General features: G+C 47.1%; 1 protein-coding gene across 9 annotated transcripts in view; it reads right to left on the bottom strand.

The window, feature by feature from the left end:
• Positions 1 to 26817, bottom strand: part of znf536 (zinc finger protein 536) — a 191108-nt gene that overhangs the window by 38276 nt on the left and 126015 nt on the right. For all 9 annotated transcript variants that reach the window (XM_039614233.1, XM_039614238.1, XM_039614230.1 and 6 more), the window contains 2 exons: positions 11742 to 11900; positions 2809 to 4557 (listed from right to left, as the gene is read on the bottom strand). In XM_039614233.1, the coding sequence (XP_039470167.1) occupies positions 2809 to 4557; positions 11742 to 11900 (1908 nt within the window). The remainder of the gene's footprint in view (positions 1 to 2808; positions 4558 to 11741; positions 11901 to 26817) is intronic.

Here is a 26817-nt window from a genome sequence, read left to right as displayed (position 1 = left end):
GCTCTAATTGAGAACACATAGCACTCTCCTCTCTGCTTTCACTTCCATCCACTAACCACCGGCTTCTGTAGCACACTTCTCCCGCAGTAAGAGGTGCTCAGCTCTGAGCTCTGCCATTTTCTTTCCTCAGATCCTAAACGTGCTCATCCAAGTCCTGCCCTTTTATCAACACCTCCTCCTCTTCAGGTTGTCAGTCTCAGCCTTCTCAGGTCCACATGTCATATATTAGAGGAGCAGAGGTGGGCGGGCGGGTGGGGGGGCTGAGGTAATGTAAGTAATACGATGTGAGGAGCGTTGTTCGCAAGCAGCCGCAGCATGTACAGCACTGTTTGAATAATGTAATACTTCATGTTTGATAATGCATGGCTATAGATAGGTCTGCACTGCAGCCAAGTATTGATTGTGTTAAGCACATCTACAGTACAGCAAACGGTGCGGGTTCATATCAATCTTTACACGGTGTACTGTACCTCAGTAACCAGATACCTCGGCTGATTACAGAGAGCTCGGGGCCACTGCTGCTCTTAATGACATTTATTAATAAATCCGATTCGGGAGGCGTGGCTTACGTACGCGGCCGTCTACGTTTCTATCTGTTACGTGTCAGAGCATGCGGCGCCCTTTCCCCTCCTCCAGGCATACTAATGAAGCGATGGCCACTCCAGACGTGCGACGCGTGCCCCGCGACAGCTCACGCGCATTCAGGGCAGAATTTCGATATTAATGATTTATGCTGTATTTGCATACAAACCTAATGCAAACCCACTCCAGATAATCACATTTTGCCAGGTCTGAATTGAGTTTTTCGGACGTCTTTGCCACCCCCGCCTTCATCCTCAACAGTGGAACAGCGGCTCTGCTTTTCCAGCCACAGTCCCCCCCCAAAAAAAACCATGAGGGTTTTACAAGTGGACATATAACACAACTGTGCATTACAAACAGAAACAAGCATGTCTGTTTTATCTCCTCCACTCGCACCACAACAGCACGAGAAACGTATCACAGCGTATCCTGAAACAGCGGCCTTTAAACTCTCAGTCAGCATGAACTTTCAGTTTCACATGGTCATATTAGCCTAAGCACAACTCTGTAGCTTCACTAGCCCTGTGAACATCGCTGCATTTTAGTTCTCCATCCAGCTCTACGTGCATGTTTCAGTCAGAGCACGGGCAGCATCTTTAGATGGAAACTAGTGAGCTAACTTCAGATAAACCTCATAAATCCTCTTAAACTAGTTGGAGCGTTCCTCTGGGTCTGATTGATTTGGGAGCCGAAGGAGCGTCGGGACCGGTTCACAACCTCACGCTAAAGAAGCACACAGCGTTTCTTTGGACCTGCTTCCACAACGACCAGCAACAACACCACCTCAGCGCTCCCCCTCTCTGTGGATCACGAATCAAACTGCACGCTACTCCACAGATATGAAGCGTCTGAAGTGAGCGCAGCAGCTGCGAGAGCTACGGCCCGCAGCGCCGTATTATCTGATCCGTCCAGCACTGAAACAGTACACACAGAACGCCGCCGGCCGGGACGGGAGGTGAAGAGTCACCTGGAGTAATGTCACACTCGGAACAACAATTCACTCGCTCACATTCACCACAACATGTCTCCATGTTACTCGTGTTTCCTATAGTCTTTCACTCTTCTCTATGCTATCTTCGGTGCCATCCCAGAGATCTGCCGGGAAGTCAGACACACAATAACTTGTTTTTTTTTTAATTACAATGAATGGCCGTCTCAGACGAGGACATATAAGAAAGGCCTTTGTTCCTCAGAGAAAGCCTTATCTATAAAGGTCGAGCATTCCTCGCTGCCGAGGGGCCTGCCCACATTTTGGACTAAACAATATGTAGGGCAATCTCTCACAAAGCCATTTCTCTTTTTAATGAAACATATACACTTGCATCGAGATATTCAGAGCCGTGTCCCGCCACAGATAACACCAGCAGCTGTTATTTTATTTATGTTTTATATTATTTTTTCTCTGTGTTTGATTGAAAAATGCTCCACTCCTTTGTTCTCCAAACAAAGAAAAATATTCCTGATTGTTAATAATATTACGAGGGTCACACCGAGTCAAACCGACAGCAGCGGAGCAAAGACATCCGTCTCCGTCGTGTCTATAAGACGTTTTTTCAAAGCTCAACACCGGCTTTTATTTTCTTCCTATAGAGACACTCAGAAGTACCAACCAGCCCTACACAGAAAAGGAGCATTGTAAAAAAAGGAGAGACAGAGCGAGAGAAAAAGACTTCCTCCTTCAGTCTCAAGGAGCAGCTATAACCTTAGCAGAATCATGAAAGTTGACAGTTCATTTTTCACAGGGTCATAGATCGACGAGTCTTATAAAGTAATGGGCTTTTGGGAGCCGGCTTTATGAGAGCTAAGATAGTTAAGAGACATGTGGAGGAGATGGCACGGGGAGCTGAGGTCCTGCTCTGACTCATCCAGGGTTATTCCCCCCATGCTGGGGAGCGAGAGGGAGGCGCTGCACTCCCAGTAATATAAACGTGTAATAAAGATTAATCTGTTGCTAGTCGCCGGCCTGATAGCTTCTAAACTTGCTTGAAATAAGGCTGAAATCACTTCAGAGCCAATCTCGAGACATTTAGTGAGTGCCTGAGATTCCTTTGTGGGTGTCAGGCAAAAACGTATACGTGTTAGTCTGCTGTGTTTAGTGTTGGTGTGCACGCACTGGTGGGAAAATTAGATTTGTGCTCATATTTGTCTTTTTTGGGGTCGCTTTCTGCTCATGTGGCTGTCTTTTAATATTCTGCTACAGAACCAGGAGGGGTTAAACACACTCACCAGGTGCGTCCGACCTCTTCATGCCCCCCGGGGGCGCCCCGCCTGCTCCGCCGCCCAGGCCGTTGAACGCAGGGAGGCTGTCGTTGCTGTAGGCTCTCAGGACAGACAGCATGTTCATCTGCTGCTCCAGGTGGGTCTGCTGCTCTGCCTTCAACAGTCCTGGTGGACCTCCGGGGGTTAGGAGGCCCAAGCCCTGCTGCCACTGCTTCTCCAGCGGTAGAGTCTGGTTCTGGGGCGGAGGAACCAGAGAAAGTGGAGTCATGACGGAGGACGGTGTCGCCATGGCCGCTCCGCTCCTCGGGGGCAGAGAGGAGTCGTCTTGGAGCTGTTTCGGACTTCCTTCTTCCTCTCTGTCCACGTCCATCTGCCCATCCTCATCTCTTTCCTCCTCTTCTTCAGCCACTCCTCCCTCCTCGTCTTCGTCAGAGTGGTTTTGCTGCTGTCTCTTGGGTGTGGTCGACGGGGTCTCGTTGGTGCTGCGCATGCCGGTTTTTCCAGCCTCGTCTTCAGATCCAACTTGGTCATCTTCAGCATCTCCACAGGAGCCCCTGTCGCCCATCTGGTCAGGGCCGGCTGAAGAGGCCCCTCCGAAGACCTGGCTGGGCAGGTCCAGACCGTGGTCTGCTTGGGATATGTACCCCTGAATGCCCTGATTGACTCTTGGGGATCCATCATACAAGCCACCAAACCGTCTGTAGAATTCACTCTGGAAGGGGTTATATGGCTGCTCCATGTGGTTATTCCAGCCTCCCTGGCTTTTTTCTCCATCTCTGTCTCCATCTCTGTCTGGGGCCACGCCCGAGGCCTTGGTGTTGGAGGAGTGAAGGGTGGAGGTGGTCGGAGAACCCTCTCGGTGAGCGTCCTTCCCTGTGTCGGCGTGCTGCAGAGGGGCTTTGCCCAGGTGGTTGGCCTGGAGGTGCAGAGCCATGAGCTCCAATGAGGAAGTGGAGAAGGAGCAGAAGAGGCATCCATGCCACGCCACGTTATCGTGAATGGTGACGGAGGTGCCAGGGAGCGATCCAGATGCAGACTCGGGTCGGACCGACACAGACAGATCAAGCGGTTCGTATTGGGACCCGGGTTTGCCCGGCTCCGAGTTTTGTTTGGGTTCAGGCTTCTCCTCTCTGTCCTGCTCCCCGGAGACGGCCCGCTTGGCTTTGGGCTCGCCGTTGTCATGGTAGCGCTGGGCCTGGAGCTGGACTGGACTCTGGCTGTCCTTCACATCCTTCTTCATGGAGCTGAGGACAAAGTTGTCCATGAAAGCCTGGAGAGAACCCTGAAAGTGGACTCCGTTTCCCATCATGCTTTGGTAAGCCCGGCTTAGGTCAGAGAAGCTGGCGGCGCCGTCAGCGGTGGCAGAGACTATGGTGGAAGGTCCATCGGCAGTCTTCGTGTTCTCAGCTGAAGAGGCGGAGTCAAAGCGGCGGTCCCCACAGTCACGATCCCGGTTGTGAGAGGACACGATGGGAGCCGACGCCCACTGATGCGGCAGCAGCGGCCCTGCCCTGAAGTCCAGGTTGGGGGGCATGCTCTTGAAAACATTACGGAGGACGTCCGGTCGGGCAAAGATGCCTCCGCCCGTCTTCCCATGATCCTCTTTGTGGTCAGAAGAAGGGGTGTGGCCAGAGGAGGAGCCGGACGTGGCGGAGCCGTTCTGACGTTCGCGGTGGTGGCGCTCCAGGTGGTACTTGAGACTGGCAGACTGGGTGCCGGCATAGTCACAATGAGGGCAGCGGTAGGGTTTCTCTCCTGAGAGGGCGGGAAAGAAAGAGAGCGAGAGAAACAGTAAAACAGTGAATAATTAACCTGCTTATTACATCGACTGGATATCAAAATCTATTTATTGGAGCAGGGAATGTGGGCCCGAGGGTCATGTAACCTCCCTGAACAAAGAAAATTAGGTCACATGAAGTGACAAAAAAGACATGCATTTCATTAACTACGATAAAGAAGAGGAAGTATTTAATTCCTGAAAAAGGGAAGGAGATTTTAAAAAGTAGCACAGAATGAAACACAAAGTGATAATGAAGACGATTGTGCATTCAACCAACACTTGCATGTCTTTTCTCTTCCAGTCGTCGGCTCGGCTCCACTTGATGTGTGTGTATTGGGACGGGGGTGGGGTGTGGGGGGTGTGGAGTAGGCATCTGAATATGGGTCGATCCAGCTCCGCCAAGTGAGCCATCACTCATATCAACACCATAAAAACATTTCACCATATGGTGCTTTCAGTCCACTACAAGAGATAATATTTTCAGCTGACAACAGAAGTGTCTCAATGCGATCTGCGCGGGCCTGCGGCCGGGCTCGCAGTGAGTTCCTGTGCATGCATGTGCAGCGGGGTCATCGTGCCTCCATTCTGGCCTGCGCCTCTTGCAATTACGGTGCTGCTTCTCGGACATCGCCCCTTTTTTTGCACTTTGTCCGGAGTAGCATAAATCAGGCGTGGCACAGCGCGTGGCCCCCGCCACACAATACAGATGCCGCAAAAAATACGAAACACGCTGGCAACATATGTGAAGCACACGCTGGATGTGGTGGAGCCTCGCGATAAAGAACAATATGATTCAGTACAGATCAAAGCGATTTACACTACAGTAAAAGGGGGTGAATCTGCTGTGTAACATTTACATATGTTTATTTATGCTGCGCATCCATATTCATGAATATTCCTGATAATGCTATAACACCAACACTATTCTGCCAGAAGTGGATCTTCCATTGGAAAGATGTTGAAATAGAACACATCCTGCGAGCAATTATAATAGGCTTGGAGTCGCAGCCAGATTTGGATTCATTAAACAATGAACAGAGAGGCAAAAACGCTAAGCTCGATTTTCCCCCCTTTTCAATATACACATATAAAAGTTCCCACAGTGGTATTTGTGCACGCACGGCTGGAAAAGAAATAAAAAATGTTTTGCATGCACGTTCTCTATACAGTATATGCCAATAAAATGTTTAGATTATACACATGGAAACCATTTTATAAAGGAAAAAAAGGCATTGTTACGCAAGGCTGGTTTGAATGATTTAAGTCGGGCTGTGTAGTAAATCATGGATATAATTAGCAAATGGCATACTGCTCAAGTAATTTATCATTATTTAGAGGGCACCATTCCAGAAAAAGACTCTGCGATCTGCAGACCTACTGCAGAGTTCTCAAATAAAGGGCCACAAACAGCAACTCAATAGAATATTGATACAGCAGAGAAAAGAATAGGAGGCTATACAAAAGAAAATTGAAGGTGGAAATACTGAAGAGAGCAGAGAGGAGGGAAAAGAGAGCATGCAGAGCTGCAGATAACCCTGACTACAGGCAGAAAGACGGCGATTTGATATCTTTTCTCTTACAGCAGAGTGTCTGTGAAGCATAGAGTATATTTAAAATAAACCATACGAGATGAGCTTTTAACCCAATAAGTGCTTCTCCTGTGAGCTGCTGAACAGAGGCTCGGCGCTGATTTAATAAGGAAACGTCCCTGATGCAAATGATCATTCTCGATTCCTCTAACTGGACAAAATGATATTCTAGGAGCCAAATTAGACAGAAATTAGACTGATCCGATTTTTTTCTCCCTTTCCTTATAAGAGGTTGTTAATGTTCACGTGGGGGGGAAATAAAGATGAATGTGGCATGTGCATATCTAAGATGAGAATGAAAAGCAGAGGCAGTTGCGTGTTTGACACCATCCTCTGATGTTTACGGACGAAGGCAAACTGAAATGAATGCCGATGCCCTGCGAGAGCGCTCGCTTTGTGCCCGTTTTCCATTAAAACTGATCATTTTTAAATATCTGGAGCAAGTGAGACAGACGACATGTCTGCGTGTGTGTCTGTTTGCCATTTGGAATGTGTGTGAACACATGTTTATGCATGCATGTCAGCCTGAGCCTCTGTGTGTGTGTGTGTGTGTGTGTGTGTGTGTGTCTTAGAGGGCCATTTGGACTGGCTAAGACATCTGCTCCATCATACGTCAGGGGCCTGGTGTGACATCTGGGGAATATACTGTATCCTGCCTTGCAACATTACACACAATTTACTGCTAAAGGTCATTATGTACCCGTTAATCCACTTTTAATTGATATCAGCGCAAACAGCACAACCTCCCAGCCACATGACAGATCGCTGCCGCCACAAAACCAGGAAATTGCAGGAGTTAAAAATAGAACGGTAAACTTTTCGCTGCTGTCTGTCTGCTCTTTGTTGAGCCGCCGTGGACACGCTGACCTTGACGGAGGTGAACGATAAGAAGCAGACCCTTCACTCGACACAACCTCTGCGCTTATAAATCCTCCTCCCCCTCCTCCTCTTCCTGAGATCCTCCACAGCGTGTTTGCACTTCATGTTGCATGCACGGATTTCATCTGGCTTCGTGTGAATTATGACAGCACCATAGAAACAAGTAAAGATAAATACCCCAGCCCTGTACAGAGGGGCAATTAAAATGGTTTAATAGATATGACATACTGGAAGATGAATTTCCATTTGGCTTTGAGGATGGAAATAAATGTAAAAACCAGCGGCTGAGATGTTTGAGGGACTGAAAAAAACACGGCGCTGTTTTAAATACATCTGATGGTTATACGGTGGGTCAGATATGGAGAAAAGTGGCAGCACAGACCATCACTTTAGTAACTCCAGAAATCCCAGAAAGAGAGCATAAACGGCAACACTGGGTAAAAAAACAGAAACTGACCTGGTAATTTTCTGCCAGTATCTGTTTTTAGACCAAAGTTCCCGTAAATGGCAAATGGAAGATTATTCAATGTGTGGTTAAAAAATACAGCAAAATAAGAATTTTTTACAGGGAATTACTTTTTTTTTTTTTTAAATGGTATATTATAGAATATTTTTACAGATTTTTTTTGTGTCAACAAAACATCATTCAAAAAAGATGAACTTACTGAAACTGTGTAATTACAAAAAGAACCGCAGTTTTCATCAAATCTGAGGAGCACAAAGTAAATTTGTGGTAAACATTTATAAGGTTTAGTCAGCTAACACAATCAGAATTTTTTTTAAAATATTTAAACTTGAAAATGATTCACACATATGTGCTTTAAAAAGCATCTGGCTGTTTTCCATAAACTGTGCAGCTTTGTTGTTTTTTTTCAAATATTTCTTAATGCAGTGCGTTAACTGTGGAGCTCAACACTGCAAGGTTTAATGCATCAGTGCAGTCAGAAAGAAAGACATTTTAAACAACATTTTAAAAATCTGAACAAAAATACTGCAGTTTTTTTGTTAGCAAAGAAATAATTTTATATTTCTAACACCTCGACAGTTTACCTGAACCTTATTAGATTAATTAGAAAGAAGAGTGGCTAAGCCTCAAAGAGGAAGCTGTTTTGTGTAGAAGTTTATATTTAAACATTATCACAGCTCTTATTTTTCATAAACCACTGATGGAACATGATGCAACAGAACCAGCTTAAACCGGGTTAAACGCCTCCCTCTGATTTTCAAATGTGAACTTTTTTTTCTTTTACCTTTTATTCATGTGAGAGCATACTATGTTGGGAAATGATAGTTACTCTGGCTGCGGTAATCAGGGTTATAGTTAGTGTACATAACCCTGATACATGGGGGTAATCAGGGTTGTAGTTAGTGTGGAACGTGAGAAACAGTATTGACTGGAAACAGCTGGAGCTTCTAAAGCTCACACTGGCCAGTGCTCAGGTGTTTGCACCACCCATGTCACATCACAAGGTGGGTCTTTCCTGTGTGCTTGTTGCTAACAGTTTTTCAGCAGCTGCGTGTACGGATTTAAAAAAAATTAACTCTTATTGGCTGACGATGAACAGGAAATACAGTTTTATAAATGCTTAATCTGTGATGAAAGGTGCAGACCCAAACATCAAGATGTTACCAGAGAAAGGCTAAAGAGGCTCACTGGGACAGGATATGACCTCAAACAGACGACATGGTCAGTATTACAGAAATGTTTCACACGTTGGGCTAAATTCTAAAATTTACGGCAAGAAACTCCAAAACTGTCCCACTCCTCTTTAATTCCCCCTTCAAGAAGAGCCGTTGCTGTGAAGTTCCTGCTCAACAGAGGCAGGAAATGCAGCGACACAAGAAAATGTATGAGAGATAGAAGGAAGAGGAAGACGAGGGCTCAGGGGAGCGAGAGGAATGGAGACGGAGATCACAGGTCCCTCCTGATTCATCCTGATTACAAGGTTAGGTTAAGGTTAAGTGACACGGGCGAGTCCTGCCTCTCCTCCTCCTCCTCCCTCTGCTCATTTATAGGTGAGCCGGGACTCTTATTGGTTATGTGGCCCTGCCTGAAGTTATGTGTGGCTATTGTCAAGAGCGAGGACCTTTTTATTTTTTACACACAGCTGCTTACTGCTAAATAGTGCCTTGTCCAGAAGGGGACAATCTGGGCCTCTAATTGCTGTCACTGAAGCCTAGATTCATTATGTGACTTTCCCATTAAAATGTGAGCATTAATTTGTATAATGAAATATCACCCTCTGCAGTGTGTTCATTAGCTCTGGCCCCACACTGTAGTGCCACAGCCGCACAATGTTAGCTACCTAGAAAACTGTGGTTAATTTTGCTAATGGATATTTTCCCACTCACTGTTCAAGAGGAAATTAATACTGTAACATTAGCTCTTTAACTTTTGGAGAAATTTAAATTCACTTCATTCCTTTCAAGCTGGTGTTAGTCGCTCATTAATCTCTGCGTTGCGTCGCACAATGCTGCCTCGACCAGGCTCGGTAAGCAACTCCATTGTGTCACTCACATTACATTAGACGGAGGAGAGCTCGGCTGTCAGCTGTGAATCTGCCCGCATTGTCACCAGAGCGCAGAGAGGATCTTTAGCCACTGTAAAAGTCATCTCGTGGATGTAATCAGGATGTCACAGCGGAGCTGGTACGATTAGGTTATAGGAGTGATTTAAAGGCCACATGTTGGGGATGCATCAAGCTCTTTTTCTCCCCGAGTTGCGTCGAAGCTCGACGGGCATGCATCCAAGGATACATTCCACCTAAAAAAGATAACATCCCCACTAAACTTTCTCACATTTGTCCCCAGGTGGAGGCTCCAGGCGAGGCCTTTAATTTTACTGTCTGTTTGAGATACGAAAGGACGAAAATAAAGTGTACTGTGGATTCAATCAGACCGGCCGAGGGCTCCGCTTCCTGTGTGATAAAATACGGGCCTCGCGGGGATCATTACTACACTACTCAAAGCAGACATAACTCAGGTCTCTCAGCAGCAGGTAACACAGCAGCAGCAGCAGCAAGTGGAGGGGAGGTTGGCCTCGAGGTGACCTGGATGTGTTTAGAGACCTTAAAGGGTCTCAGTCCAACCACCCGTAAAAAGTAAAGCCGTGTAAGTCGTGATATTTTCAGAGCATTTATCAGTCAGATATCTGCTCAGTTCATGCACTAAGTCAGAGGACTGTATAAGAGTCTGATGCATCGTCAGGTCTGAAAAGTGAGTCTGAAGCCTGCATTCTCTCTGCTGTCCAGCAGGGGGCGACTCCCATGAAGTCTGATTGGATAGAAGCCTGTGGGAAAAAGCACATCCTGTGTCCTCAGTGAACTCTTTCCTGATGAGTTTAAGGTGTCAGTCGCCCGTCTCAGGTCTGACCGAATAAAGCAGGACGCTGGTGTTTGGTCCCGTTAGCGTCACGCAGGACGCAGGGGAGGGTGGCGTGTGACTGATGTGGAGCTGCTGTGCATGCCCATGCAGTTATTACCGTGTTCTGGCGACCCAAGTGTGACTTTAGGATTAAAGTGATCTTAAGGGTTAATGCTGTACTGCTGAATTAGCAGAACAACATGGCATAAACCAGCTTTGTTCCGGCAGCATCAGTCACAGGAACAACTCACAGTTTTACATATGAAGTCTTTATTACTACGATTGATCTCGCTCTTCTTTATGTGGGATTATGCTTGCGTGGATAGCCAAAATGATCCAGAGAGGACTCTCACTTGGAAGACCTCGGGTGAATAATAACGCTGAGCTGTCCACAGTGTTTGGAAGCTGATGAGCTGAGAGGCAGGAAACACCTGAGAAACTTTAGCCAGGCGTCCTTGTGGTAAGTTGTCCTCTGCACAGTCTGAATGTGACTTTAACCTGGATAGTCAGTGGGGCGTTCGTACCTCGCAGAGGGTTAGCGCCCTGGCTCCTGTCCACGGTCCACATCATTGCTCTGACCGAAAACAACCGGGGGGACGGCGCTGCTCCGAGGGTTAGCACACCCGCCCAAAACATAAAGCTAAATCTATTCGACACATGGTCTCACGAACATCCCTGTGAATGGTGGACAGGCCGGCTTTGTTTTGCCTCGAAAGTTATTGAGAGTTAGAGAGTGTGAAATTGCCCTCTGAGTGATGTCATTGGAGGACACTGAACCCTTGTTGTGTTAATTAGAGCTCAATGAAATGATGAGCGGGAAAAAAAGTGGAATAACAATGGCCTTAAGCCTAAATGAGGGACACTGAGAGGAAGTGCACGCTCACCAGCAGTTTCCTTAATTTGGATTTATGTGAGTTTGAAGGAAACGTGCTCGAATCCAGCAGCTGATAACACGGAGCCTCTGGGATTAGATCGCGTGGACAGACACAGATTAGGACCGAGGCAGGCCTACTGGACCTGACACTGCTGAACTGGGATGACTGGGTTTGTGACAGCCTGTACTCTGTTCCTTTCTTTCTTTTTCTTCTTCCCACATCGATGTTCAAACTGATAGATTATCAATGGATCTGCATCCTCTCCATCACGTCAGAGGGAGACTGACTCCAGCGAGCCGATATTCAGAAACCAATATGTCAGCCTGAGCCCAGAAGAAATGTCAGAACAAGCGCTGAAGTAAATTTTGCATGAAGTCCAATAAATGTTTCATAGCTGCAGAGACGCAGAGCAGGCGGGGGGTGTGCAGGTGGGTGGCGGGTGGAGGCACTGACCTGTGTGTATCCGCAGGTGGACCTTCAGGTGATGGGAGGTGCGGAAGGACTTGCCGCAGTAAGGGCAGTCCTTGGAGGACGAGCCCAGGGAGCGCTCTCGATGCTGGGGCAGAGGCGGCTGGATGCTCCCCGCTGTCTTCACCAAGTCCTCCCCAACATCTGGAGCACACACACACACACACACACACACACACACACACACACACACACACACACACACACACGAGGAGGGGAAGACAAATGGAAGGGGTGTTGAGTGCCACTTCAAACCAGCCCTCCACACATCACATCATAACAACACATTTTTTCCTCTTTGTCCCTCGTTTCCTGCGCTCGGTGTGCGAACGCCACACAAAGTCAAACGCATCAAACGAGTTCACGGACCGCGCTGTTTTCCTCCTGACAGAACGCTGACAGTTCATAAGCTTTCTTCAGAAACACCCCCCCGTAACCTCCTCCTGTTTTTCTTTTTTTATCCTGGCTGCTGTCGTCGCTCCCGTTAAGCTAATGCTGGAGTGCAGTGAGAATTAACAATGCAAAATGAGACAGAAGAAAAGAGGGAGAGGGCCGCGTTTGGCTTCGTCAGCATCGCAGGATATCCTCGCATCTCTTGCTGCGACCCGATTTTGACAGGTAGCTGTCAGAGATATGATAGGGTGATAACAATTTTGACCCCGCCCTCCGTCACTTCCTCCGCACGCCAAAAAAACGATGATGCACAGTTTAGTGCAACAGCAGTCTGTTATCAACGCGATCACCCCCCGAACGCAAATCTAAAGATGAGTGACGACAACCTGGGAATGTGTTGACAGCAGCATAATCTGAGGTGAGGGTGTCGGCGTCACGCTGCACACGCCGGCCTCGCCACACTGGTGGGCTGCGTATAAAGGCCGGGAGAAGAAACGCATCAGAGAAAAATATACAACAGATACTCGATAAATATCTGGAAGCTGTAAAATTAAAAATATCCTTTCTGGTTCTGCACAATTTGATGGACGTCGCCGTGCTAGAGGTTCAACGCGAGATCTCACAGCAAAACGCCCAAATTCACTTCCTGCTTTTATTCTGGACCTTTTTTTAATTTTTTATGTTTTCTTTAATTACGGGACTCCTGCAGGATTCGTATCAGGACTCATTCATCTGATCTCTGCCGGGCTTCAATCACGCTTTAGTCCTTAAATATGATAAGTATTTAAATATACACTCAAACAATCAGCAGTGACCTTACATTCGTTCAAATTTCTTCTTTAAAACATGTCATGAATCCCTGCACGTGCTCAAAATGAGGAAACTGGCCTAAATTCATTCACTGTGTTCTAGTTTCACAATAATAAAAATGAAAGAATTAAAAAAAAAGGGCCGTAAATAAAAAACTAATCTAAAAATGAAAAAATATCTCCACTCATTAATAAACATAGTTTATTAATTTAGGCTGCCCTCGCGAGTTAAAGAAAATCTGCAGTGTTTGTGTGTTTTCTAACTCAATTTTTTAAATTTTTTTATAGTTTATGTGCAAAACTGCATTTGATATTTTTCTTTGTGCTCTCATGATGACAGCAAAGCTCTGACTTATGGTCAAGGAGCTTCCAGCGGCGCCTCAGAGGGGGATCTGACTCTGGGCCTCACAAACAACCACGCAGGTGGAAATTCATCCACACACATGCCTTCAGGCTCTGACGATCTTCAGCAGGACACACAGTGAATCAACCTAAAACTGAGCGATGTCTGCATTTAAAAGTCAACCAAACTTGCACTTTTCACCCAAACTGGAGCGATTTCAGGCACGGCAGCTGTGAACCGCTGGGACGTCTGTTACGCTTGGACCAGCAGGAAACGCTCAGAGATCAGGTCTCTGTAACAGCCCGGATAGACGTCCGCAGACGTCCTCCGGCAGCTCTGCTTCAGTCTGAATGAATCCGCTCGTCAAAGCTCAAACCCGACGTTTCACAGGACGCGGCGGATCATGCCGCGTCCTGTGACGCCTTTGTGTATGGGCAGGCAAACCCGGCCTAGACCAACACTAAACTGTTCGCCATTCAGCCGTCATCATGTGCAGAAAGTAAGTGTTATTTATTTTCTCTGCTGCACATGATTGGGTGTGTGCGGGGGGGGAATCAAACCCACGGAGGCACCCACGGGAGCACAATGAGGAGCAGTCTCTAACAGGAGCCTAATCTTTTCTTTTCTGTGGCTCCCCGTCAGGGAGTCAAATAAGGTTTACAGAATGGAAAGACCCAAGTCAGCAAGTCCTCTTCCACACTGACACTAAACACACGAGTCCATCCAGCCTCGCCGCTATCAGCCTGAACACTATTTATCATAGCTGGAAGTGAAAGGCGACCTAAATGTAAGCCTGTGAGGGACAATACGCCGACACCGCCGCTCTGCACGGCGGGACGGTTTCATTCAGCGTACAGTAAGAGGAGAGGGGGCAGGGCGAGGGCTGGAAAGGCAGATGTTTAACTTCTGCAGCACCGATGACTGAATCTTCAGGATTCCAATCGGATCTGCGGAGAACTAAAAAAACATCTGCAGGAAATTTACAGCATTCAGTGGAATTATTTCAGGCACCAGTTTGTTTGTGTCGTGGAAATTATTTTATTTCCACACAGAAAAACTCGCCGAAAAGTCAACATCTACTCGAATACAACAGAGGATGACTATAAATATATATGTTTTTGTATTTTATTTAATGCTCCCTGCTGAGTCAGCATTCACACACACAGGATTTAATGTTTCCTGCGCTCACACGTGAGAGGAACAAGGCGCCACGCTCATTCAGACGTTTAGCTTGGAGATGGAAAATAATCGTTCTGTTCGGTTTGACAGACAAACAGGAAAGAATCAAAAAGAACTTTAAAGTTTGAGCTTTTATTTTTCACGTCCTGAATTCCAACACACGAGAGGACGGTTTATAAAAGCCTCACAGGTCAGAGTTTCGATGGGTTAGACGTGCATGTGTCGGGGATGTTTTCATGTTCACAAATCGCACCAACCGCCGCCTCCGGGCGCTCGCACATGTGTGTAATCTTTCACTGATTTATGGACTCCTGGATTTGAAGGCTCGGATGTGTTTCAGCAAAATTTCAGCTCCGAGTGGAAAAAAAGTGAAAGCGACGCCTCGTCCTGCTCCGCTGAACCCGCCCGGCCTCAGGAAAAAAAAAAAGTGAAGCGGTGGAGAAAAAGTCGCCGTGTTCACGGAGACCGTCTGCACGACCGTGCTTTAGCTTCATCTTGCTCATTTCACTTTCATTTGCTGCATTTATTTTTATGTACAAAAATGTGCACGTGTTAAGATTGCAACACCTCTTTTTTATATGTAAGATTTATCAGACTGGCACATAAATAAAAAAATACTTTCTCAGTCATAATTAAAGCACCACATGAAAAAAGCCAGATAGCTTATTTTAGTGTAACAGCAGGGCGATAAAGAGCCGTCACAGTTTTAGGCTTTAGGGGTTTTTTACATATTCAGGTTCAAACATTGCCTCAGATTTCAGTTTCCAACAACAACCAAAAGTGTTTTTGGTATATGAAGTTTTCACAGCGCTCCTTATATGACTGACATGTATATCATGTATATGTTCAGAGTTTGGAGCGTAACACGTGGGAGGTGGAATTATAATTTTCTCCATCAGCTGCACCCTCCCTGTTATGTGTGCCGTCCTGGAAAGAGGAAATAATTATATAAATCCCCCCCAGCACTCGGTCTGCACCATACTGTAGCCGTACTCATAAACATATTTTGAGTGGTCTACTGTACAGATCCCTTTTTGGCAAAGACTCCCGGCATCGTGTAGCAGACACTGGCCCACCTGCCCACCCCAGATGGGGCTAAAATTAAAAAATCCAAAACACAGATTAGAAGCAGGAAAAACACCAGACCCCACACACACACACACACACACACACACAGACGTGTCCTTGTGTGTCAGGGTTAATAGTGCTCCTGTAAGAGGAAGACACACTACTGAGAGGATGAGAGTGTGCTCTCCTGGCATATAACAGCCCTTCAATAATAAATGGGCTTCACACACACACACACACACAGAGCGCACACAGAGGTACGTCGGGCTGTAGAGGCGTGTGACATGCACACACGTGACGAGCGTCCGGCCTGCGTGTCTTTAATCAGTCGGCTGATCCGCAGCTTTAATGCGGCTGTTCCAATTACTGTAAAAGTCAGCCGGCTCCATATAACCACAAATATTGACACTTTATTGCACAACACATTTATGACATTTTGAAGGTCACGCCGTATATTAGGCATCGCTGTTCACAGCGGGGGGGGGCTCAGGCCGCCTGTTGACACCCCGCCTTAACTGTCGTCTGAGTATTGATTTTTTTCTCTTCATGCAAAGATTTTCTGTTGGTGACGCGACATTAATGCGACGGTCACAGGTGAGCCTGTAAACAGGACTACAATCACAAAAACTACACTTCCCTGCTCAGACATTTGGTCGCTTCTGTGCAGGTGTTGTGACATTCTGACACCAAAGTCAGCCATTTGTGTTAACAAGGAGAATTTCTGCATGTTAACATTTTAAAATAAACTACACAGAAAATTTTTTTTCTGTTTTTCAGGTTTTTCTACCCAACCTGAAACTTTGACTGACACTCTTCTCCTTCTCACAGATTTGCACCTGAGCTCAAATCTTAGCTTCCTGTTTGGTCTGAACACACAAAACTCGCTGCAGACATCTCTGCTGTCAGCAGCAGGAAAGCTTCGTTTTTTCACATCAGGCGAAGGAATCCGATTTTCCACCAGTCTTTTCAGCGACCACCAGGGGGCGATAGCTGCATTTGCAGAAAGTCCTGCCCTGACCTCTGACCTCTCTCATTTCAGGTCCTCTGGATAAAATGCAAAGCCTGTTTTGGACGTTTTGTTGATCTCGGTGTGCGAGAGGAGGGTTGGCTACAGACTTGTGATTGGTAGATCGTTAGCCAATGAGAAACGGGTTTCGCAGTCTGATCTGCCCCTCATTGTCGTATTTGGCTTCAGATGACGCTCACACACAGAGAGAGGTGCTGCCGGCTGGTGGTGGGAGGCTGCGTGGCAGCTTATTCCTGATAGGTTACTGGTGTCGTGCGTCCTATGGCTCGGCTGGCCAGTTTTCTGAGACCGACCGGTGAGGTTGGTTACTCTTAACGATCCGAGATGGAGAAAGATGAACATCATCATGCCGTCACTGCGAGCTAAACCACAGTCACAGTTTTATTTCTTCATGTCAGCACAGCGAGTGTCCTACCGGGCAGCGAACCCTCCGCTGGCCCCGCTGCTCGTCGAGAACAGCTAAGAATGTTGAAGCGTTTCTTGTGTCAAAGGCTCGTGCTGAGCTTGATTTCAGCCAAAATGATCATAATTCATATGAAAATCTGTTTTTATTCTTTTTCATTAAACATTCGACGCGCCGCTTCTTCTTCTTCTGTGGTTTGCATGCGTGAGCCCTCTCCTGCCTCCACCCCAGGAAGAAACATGACAAACGCAGCGCTGCGACTGTGCTCCTACAAGAATATCACAGAGGGGGAAAAAGGAGAAATACATGTATAATTCAGCTGTATCTGATCTGAGACCAGCTCCTCTCCCCTCTGCCTTTACTGGTGTCACGGCGGCGTAATGGAACATGCCAGAACAAAGGCTCCGAGATCAGATTGGAGCAGAGTTGAGCAGGCCATCTGGGAGGCAGGCTGAGTATCAGTCACTCTGCCTGCTGTCGGCTGCACTCACACTCACGCACACACACTTCCCCTCTGACTCAGTGTGTGTGTGTGTGTGTGTGTGTGTGTGTGTGTGTGAGAGACACCTCACTCCCTTCTGACCGCACGTCACCACCGAAGCATCGCCACTGAGGGGGATACGCCACCGAGGAGGCAGCACAGCAACTGACTGACAAAGATATAAACTGATGTGTGTGTGTGTGTGTGTGTGTGTGTGTGTGCCCCTGGGACAGTGGCCACACCCAGCTCCCATTAATGGAAAAAAAATCATCAACAACATGAAAATAAAAGCAGAGGCCGTGTGTGATGCCAGGGGTGCAGGTTGGAGGATGGCGGCAGGCGAGGGGGGGTGCTGGCAGTTCCTTAATGGCGCTCTTTCAATCACACTTTGCACTCTAAACGCTCTGTGGTTTTGATTAGTATGATATCACTTTCAGGAAATAAAACTGGGGGGGGGGGGAGAAAAAAAGCACATCAGTCATAAAAACACAAGATGTTTTGCTTTTTGCTCGGCCATTATTCTAATGTGTCACGTGACTCCCGTCGAAGCCCGGCGGCCTCTCCCTGCAGCCAAATAACTGATTGAGGGGAGGACCAGTGTGTGTGTGTGTGTGTGTGTGTGTGTGTGTGTGTGTTGGGGGTGGCGGAAACAGTTTGAAAAGGGGAAAGATATTAAGAGAGATTGGGTGAGACGGGGAGAGAGAGTAAAACGTGATGACATCATTTGAAAGGCATTAGGCTTTTAAAAATGCGCCCGGGGGGACTTGATTTCCTTACAGCAGAGCAACACAACACCATCCGGCCTGATGCTCGCTCGCTCGCTCTCTCTCTCTCACACCCCTCCCCTCCTCTTCATTCTTCTTCTTCTTCTTCTCCTCTTTTTTTTATTTGGACCACTGCCATCTTTGTGAGCGTCTGGTTCATGCGAGTTAATCAATTTGAGGTTTAGTTACACTGCTGATGCTAGCACTCCAGCCACAGCTAGAACGTAATCTGAACTTGCAGAATTTATTAACCAAACACCAATTATCATTAAACACCACTGCATTATGCCCCTCCTTTTACCACCTGACAACCACTACTAAATGAAATTTTAGATTAAAGTTATTCGGCCCGTGATTTATGAGCACCGAGAGGAGCGCCTCTCTCTCTTAATGCGCACGTACGCCGTGTTTTTCCTGCTGCCGTGGGAATACACCCGGGATCAGAGACGTCTCCGAGGTATTACAGCAACCGGGTCTGGACCAAGAGGAGAGGAGGAAGGCCGGGAAAGAGCGACCGCGCTCCGTTTTCTCCCTGCCATCCTCACCTCTTGCTCTGACCTCGCTCGGCCGCCGAGGAGGGAGGAGGCAGAGAAGGAAGTTCGTTGAGGTTTTAGGCTTTCACACACACACACACACACACACACACACACACACACACACACACACACATGCGGTGTTTGTGAGATCCAAACAGCAGCAGAGTGTGTTACATATAAGGCGGTGGGGTAAACAGGGGCACCAGATGTTCTTTGATGTTAATAATGGCATTTATTATTAATATTAATTAGACCGCATTCAGCAATACATTTGGGCCATTTCCAAGTCAATTAAGCAAAATGGCATTCGGGAGATGTTGAAACGACATTTTAAGGCAGGTGTTCGGCGCTCCCCTAATAAAACATTTTTGCAGCTCCTGAAAAACAGCCCATTTTATTCGCTTTCTCTTTGTTTACTCGTCTTCGCCGCGAATGAACTGTATCTCCAAAAACACATATTGACGATGCATTTTTTTTTTTAACATTCGAGCACATTATCGAATTAAACTACGCAGGAGGCGGTAATTCTGATAATGCGCACACGACATGTTGCGTCCGCAGAGACCCGCGGGGGTTAATCCACGTATGAAACCACCGCGGCGACCATCAGGACGGGGGCAGGAAGAACACTTTGAGGATTATTGAGCATGTTTTTTGAAATCTGTGAGGCCCGGTCCACATGGCTGCAGAAACCGGTTCACCGAATCAGAGTCTGGGGGAGGCGGGGGGGTCCTACATTATAATGAAAATAATCCCGAGCTGCTATAAGGATAAAGAAGCTGCTTTGAGCTGAATGTCGACCTGCCACACCTCTCAGCCTGTGTGTGTGTGTGTGTGTGTGTGTGTGTGTGTGTGTGTGTGTGTGTGTGTGTGTGTGTGTGTGTGTGTGTGCGCACTCAGCCCTGCTTTTGGCAGCAGGCCCTGTTTTCTGTGTTTTTTTCAGAGCTGGTGGAGGCAGCAGCCTTACAATGGTACATTAACAATCTGTGCGTTCATTTATCAGTGTGTGCGATTTGGACTCTGCGTTCATGGCGCGCTGCACTTTTCATGGCTGAAAATTAATGAACAAGCCTCCCCTCGCAACAAACATGCACCTGTGCTGCAGAGATGCTAATCACAAACATTTATATTTATTAGTGAACACCCGCACTAAGACTGGAGTTGTGGAGGAGGAGGAGGAGGAAAAACGAGGAGAGGAGCGAGGATGGAGGAGAGATAGGTGGTAATGAAAGGCTGGCAGTGTGGAAGTGTGTTTGTCTGAAGCACTTCTGAATGATTTCTGATCTTCTGCTGCGACGGTGATTCCTCCAAAACCCCTCAGACATGAAGGACGTGTATTCTAAAAAACCTGTAAGGAAGCAGGTGACTCCCGAGGGTGTTAAAAGGAGCCTTCTCCCCCCTGCTTTCTCTTTTTAACCCCCCCCCAGCTGACAGAAGGTGGCTCTCTCCCTCAGTAAAGGCTATGCCTCTGCCCGGCTACGAGCAGAGGAACGGTGCCATAAGTTTCTCCCTGGCACTGGCCCACCTTTGTTTCCCCCCTACTCAAGTCTGTTTCAGGCTTCAAAGAGCATTGGAAAAAGACACACACACACACACACACACACACACACACAGAAATGTCTGAGGGAGCACTGATGTCTCAGTAACTTTATCATTCTAGCAGGGTGATCATAGCCCCGTTGAGAGGCTGTGGATGATGCTTGAGGGTCTATGAGTGTGTGTGTGTGTGTGTGCTGTCCACCACTGTCTGCATGCATGCATGAGAGCACAGAAGGCAGATGGGGACAGAGGTAGGTGTCTTTTAGGACAAGAAGACAAAAGCAGTTACTAATGTGTGTTTGTAGACACACACACACTCCAACATGTGTGTGTGCGCGTTTGTGTGTGTAATGCTATAATAATCAGGGTGTATATTCATCATGCCCCCTCTCAGTCTGTGTTGGCAGGAAGTGGTGTGGTTACCATTAGTGAAGGATGACTAGGCTGCTGTCTTTTACTGAGAAAGGAAAGGAATAAAGGAAAGGAAAGGAAAAAGGGCAGAACGCACACGATGGTGGAAAGAGCGATAAAAACAGAGTGAAATGAAAATAGCGGCACGTGGCAGAACAAAGCAGTTAAAATGGAAACAAGATGATTAGAAACAAGAGGGAAAAACGGGAAGATGACAGGACGGAAGAGGAGGAAGCTGGGAAGGCAGAGGAAGACAGGAAAGACGAGAAAACCAGAAGAGAGGCCACGGCGGGACATAAAAGCCGAGCAGTCAAAGAAAGCTGACGGTGCGAGCCCCTCTCCACCTCCCGCCACCTACGACAGCCACCCTGTTGAACGCGCTGTCTCTTTAACGCTGGATAAAGTAGAACTCCTCCCTAAGCCGCCATTGATTTCCTATTCATTCCCGAGCACGCTAAATCAACAGCGGGCACAATAGGCCAATCATCAAACTCAGTCGCAGCACTTCCATCCCACCCTCCATCCATCTGCCACTGGTCAGAGTCCATACTGTACACACACCGCAGCCATTAGTGGCGTTATTCTCCATCAATGAAAACGAATCAATTAGGCCTCATTAAGGATGCATATTAAGGTGGAGTAATTATCTGGTGAGGGATGTGCAGTGATCGATAGCTCGGGAGCATAAATGCGCACTTAAAGACATATATTACCACGAGGGACGAGCACTTTTAACAAGGTCTCTGTGGAGGAGCAGCGATGGCGGGTAAATCTGCTGCTCGCCACGCACGCATACATACGTGCGCGTGAGTCACGGAGACCAGAGCCCGGTCAGGCAGTAAATCCACAGACCAAGGACGCGTCCCTTTTTCCTCTTCTATGAACTTGTCGAGTGTCTCAGAAAATGAAATAAAAAGATTTACACACCTTGCCTTGCATGTGTGTGTGTGCGTGTGTGTGTGTGCGCGTGTGTGTGTGTGCGCGTGTGTGTGACACAATGACCACCACAGAGAGAGCCACACTTTAAGAATAAATGAGACAAATGCCCAGTTTTCAAATGCTACAGGCCTGCAACCACAGGCTGCCCGCATACAAAGCACACACACATTTGCATGCACAGAGTAACATGCATACACACACAATCCCATGCATAACGCCTATTAAAGAGCACGCTCTGTCCCAGTCGCATAATTTTAATTTGTTATGAAGGTCATTGACAGCAAGTAATAATCACCATTGGGGATCTAACAATTTGCCATTTCGGAACATTGAGGCACTGATGACTCAACTATTAATAGACTGAAGCAGCCCTCGCCCCCCTGCGTGCACCCCCTGTCCTCTTAAATGACTCAAATCTACTCTAATGCATTGTTTTTACACTCATACCACCTTAAAAACAGATCCACCACCTGCCAAAGGACGACTTTTCTGACAAACTCCAGCCCTCGCTCAGCCGATGAAGAGTTAACACCCCCCTTCCTTTTTTTAACAAAAGAGACACAATGACGAGTTTTATTATAGACCAACTCATTTATTCTCTGCTCTAGCATCACCCGAGCCATTCAGACATATGTGTCTGGCATTTGTCGCCAAACAAATAAGTCCAAGCTTAAGCTATTTTTATCAAGAGCGAGAGCGTTTGTTCTTTTTAAGTGATCGTCAGTGTTTGGGGCGAACAGAACGGGAGCTGGAATCCTTTATCTTTCAGAGGCTCAACAACTCAAGACTAATTACAAATTAATCTGGATCTGGATATCTGCAGTGAGAGAAGTTGTGGTGTGCTAAGAGGAGCTAGCTGTTTTATATTTATAGAGGGGAGCTGAACGGGCGGAGAGGCAGACGCGGGCCGGAGACGGAGGCGGCCAAAACCCAAAAGACAGAGTAGCGCGTAATTGCCTGCTTTTCTATATCCGAGCAACCGCATCGAGGCTGAGGATTGCGAACGTTAATAATTGATCGTTAGCTTGATAGGACAGAAGTTTGTGGCGGAGGAAGTTTGGCGTCTCTGTCTGTCGAGGTCCGTCCTCGAGCACCGTCGCTGCACGGAAGGTCGAGGGGGTTAATCGTTAGACTCGACGGCGCTGCCCGAACACGGCGAGGTCGCATCGACACCCTCTGACGTGTGTTTAACGGCACCGTGTCGTTTGCATCTCTGTGTTAAAGGGAATATTTTGGATCCATTAAACTGTTTCATGCACTGAAACGTTAGTGACACAGTGCAGCTCGGGATCACACGGGAAGGTTCAAAAATATATTTAATAAAGGCACATCTGCTCTGCATCTGTCGCTTCTCTTCAGCTGAATGTTACACAGCGACAGCTCACAACTACCTTTCACTCAGAAAACCCTCGATGAGCAGCACCTGGTGATGGTGGGGAGGAAGAACTCCCTTTTAACAGGAAGAGGAAAATAAAAATTAAAACGTTTTTTTAATAAAAAGCCATCATCATGTTTTCAAGTTTTACATTTGGACAGACGGTGCTGCCTGCAAAGAGAAGTGAAATATGTCAGCAAAGCCAATAAAGGAGCGCGCCACCAACCCGGCGGCCATCTTGAACCAGCCTGTGATGGCGTTGAATGTGTCTGACGTGCTGTTTGCGTTTGTTTTTGTGCGTGTTTTTGTTTCTATTAAAGTTTTATGTGACCTGAATGAAAAAAATAAAAAACAGAGCCGAGATCAGGGCGGGGCAGCAGGCGGGCGTACAGCACCACTGCTGGCTCCACCTCTCGCTCCATCCACTCGCCATTATTAGTCGAGAGGAAGAGGTGTGCAATGTTTTCTCCGGATTGAGGCTCCAGCTCCATGTTACACAGTAAAATTCAAATGTGTAATTTGTTTGTGTAGCGGTTAATCCAAAAGCGTCTGTGCCAGCTCTTCAGTCACGACGATGTTTTTAATACTAAACTATAATTATTGCTGCTATCCATTAATTTTCAAACTGTTTTACTAAGAAGCTGAATAAAATAGTAAGGCATTATTATTATTGCTGCCAAATTACCGTTATTTACCTGAACAGGAAAATCAGTGTTTGAATGTTCTGCTTGGTTCATTTTCGGACAGACGTCCAGCGTCAGCTCCAATTCAGGTACAAAGACGTGAATTCAGTTTGTTATGTGTTGAATAATCCTAACCACAGAAATTTAAACACATTTCTGACAGATTTCTAACATTTTTGTGAAGCGGTCTAATAAACCTGCTGAGCGCTGTATATTACTCCAAAGGGCATAAATCAAAATCACAGGTCTACAGCTGTAGCTGGAGTCTAAGCTGCATGTCAGTGATGTGCTGTTTCAGCATGCCCTCATTCTGAAAGGTGAAAGAAAGTCCTGTGATCCTCCACAGAAAAGCTGCAGCTGCTGAAAGTGAGACCTCTGAATTTATCTGGGACCGGTCTATGTGCTGGACGCACGTTCTGCAGCCACACTGGGAGAAGTGACTTCCAGCCCTCGATAGCAGAATAACTCGAAGAATGTGTTGAACATCTGACTCGAGACGACGGTGGATGGTAGTTAACTTCCTGCTGGGGAAATGGGCTTTGATTTGCTGCCTGGTAGCCAGGGTATGTCGCTCTCAATTACTCACTCTGTCTCTACGCTAGTGTACTCGGTACTCCCCCCGGCCCTACGGTAGGGACCTCTGGGCACCCTGACTGTCGTTTAACTGCTTGTGGCATGAGGCAGCTGAGGAAATGGGTCATTAAATCCAACGAACTAGGGCCAGCCCCCCCAGTGTCCCAGATCTGTTTTCAATCAGATAGCTTTCCTTTACAGGAGTGACGGAGAGAAGCCTCGCGCAGCGGCCCGAAGCAGACATTAGCGTCAGCGCAGTTCAACACTTCTACCGGCAACAGCTAACGAGGACCGAGGAATTTACTTCTCTATGCAACGGCATCCCCGCGGTATCCAACTCTGGAAAATCCTCACCTGGTCTTTAAGAGGCACTCCCAGAGCTGAAATAAATCATGTCCACAGCAACATCTGTCAGTGCTGATAACTGCACTTACATAACACCTTTGCAAAAGAAGCAACAAATGCCCCAAATATACAAATATTTGACTTTGAGCTGGTTCAGACATGAATGCTGCAAGGACACCGGGCAAGCTTTAATCCGGAATAACCGGACCATAAGGAACACCAGCCTGTTCTCATCCGAGGCCTCGTCACACGGCGGCACCGAGAGGTCGCGTCCTGTTTCACACACCTACAAAGTCTGAGTCTGAATAGAGAGCGCAGGACGCTGTGTTTTCTCCACTCTGATTCGTTCAGTTTTGACTCATGTTTTTACTTCTGGAGTCCGGAGCGTGAAAACCCAGAGTGACAGTCTTAAAGCTGGAGCTTTCTTATTTGGTTTATTCCCTGTAATATGAAAGTCACACTGGTCCATGCTCTGCACCCGAGTGAACAAAGCAGGCTGCTGAGTATTTACCTGCTGCCCCTCTGGACTTCACGCTGAGCCGTCTGGTGACGGAAAAACTTTTATGATTTTTTTCTAACAAGCTTCAGACCATGAGGGTTCCCCGACCCTCCCAGTCCATCCAGATCACTAATCATCAAATCACGGCGATATCAATGCCAGATATTCTCCCTTCACTCAGTTTTTATTCCGACCTTCGTCCCTTCCTCACTCTGGTCTCTTCGAGTGCTTCCATCTTTCAAACACTCCACCCCAGGATCTGTCTGGAGGTGTCTAATAACTGCCTCACAGCTCATCCTGGCACAGGGGACACAATAAACACCATTCAGAGGTCCACCATTCTGCAGTAAAACCAAAAGTCTACCATGTTTATTTCAAAATACTTTTAGTTGATCCTCTCACTTCAGCGAACAGTAAGTAGAACTAGCGCGTTGTGGTTGTATTCCTCCACCGTCGGGGCGGTTTACCTCGCTGTCTGTCACCACAGGAAGTCAGGGCCTCTGCAGCTGTTGTCGCGGGTTACACAGGCGGAGGCCACTGTCTTTAGTGATCGTTTGACGAGCGGGAAATATTCACTGTTTGGTGCAAACATCGTTTTTTCCTCTGACCTCTGAAACACCAGTGAAGGCACGACATCGCAAACACGCCGACACGGAAAAATCCAACAAAGCAGAGGTACGATCACATTTTATTCATCGGGATTTCCGGATGAACCGTTCCCACTGTTGTTTTTTACAGTTAATAACACCTCCAGCCACCAGGTGGCGCTGCTTAACGCCTCAGTATACACATTTCCTGGAGTCGGGGTAATAAAGTGAACTTTTTGAATAGAGAACTGACATTTTCCAAAAATGTACTTAAATCAAACCCGCAATTAAAAAATGAGCTCCTGAAGTTTGACGACACTGTGGAAATTTGACCCATCCATCCATGCAGATTGGAGGAGCCGGTGGGTAGATGGCCGCTCTGCACCCCACAGGTGCACTACACATGGAAAACTGTATTTAATAGGAATATCTTACAAATGAAGCAGAAAGAAATGCGCTGGAGCTGCTGATGACTCCCGTTTTGGATGCAACGCTTTGAGCCGGATGTGTGAAACTTTCCGGGACCGACTGATCTCATCTCCAGAGGAAAGGGCAGCCGTTTAGCAGGAAGGTAAATACTTCAAATGTTAGCCTGGGGAACGTCTTCGATTTGTCCTTTAGGAAGATGCTAACGTGTGATACACCGTGCCCTCCCCCTCCTCCTCCTCCTTCCTTCTCATTCATCTGCCTCACAAACTCCTTTCTCCTCCCTCCCTCTCACCGCAAAATGCAGGGCCAGCTATAAGAAAAAAATACTACGCACACTTGTTGCCCGGACTTTATCTCTGCATTATTCTCAGCGCTCCTTCCGTTCATTTCAGAGAATAAGATAAATGAACAACGTACATTTCGTGCACCTGTCCTCCCCTCCCCACCTTCCTCTTCCCCTAACGATAAGGGATTTCATTAACGTGAGAATGCTTGGGCTGAAAGAAACATAATTGCTTCAGTGTTGTTGTCCTCTCTGCTGCCGACGCCCTAATTTCCTCCTCGCCTTACTCTTGACTGTTAAGTGATCATTATATCAACACAGGGGATGGGCCAAGGGTAAAATATTGACAAACTGCGGTCATGCTCGTGCGAAACACGAAGGAGAGGTGCGCGTGC

This window comes from Oreochromis aureus, linkage group 1, assembly GCF_013358895.1.
Source record: "Oreochromis aureus strain Israel breed Guangdong linkage group 1, ZZ_aureus, whole genome shotgun sequence".
Classification (NCBI taxonomy): Eukaryota; Metazoa; Chordata; class Actinopteri; order Cichliformes; family Cichlidae; genus Oreochromis; species Oreochromis aureus.
This window is presented reverse-complemented; position numbering and strand designations above follow the sequence as displayed.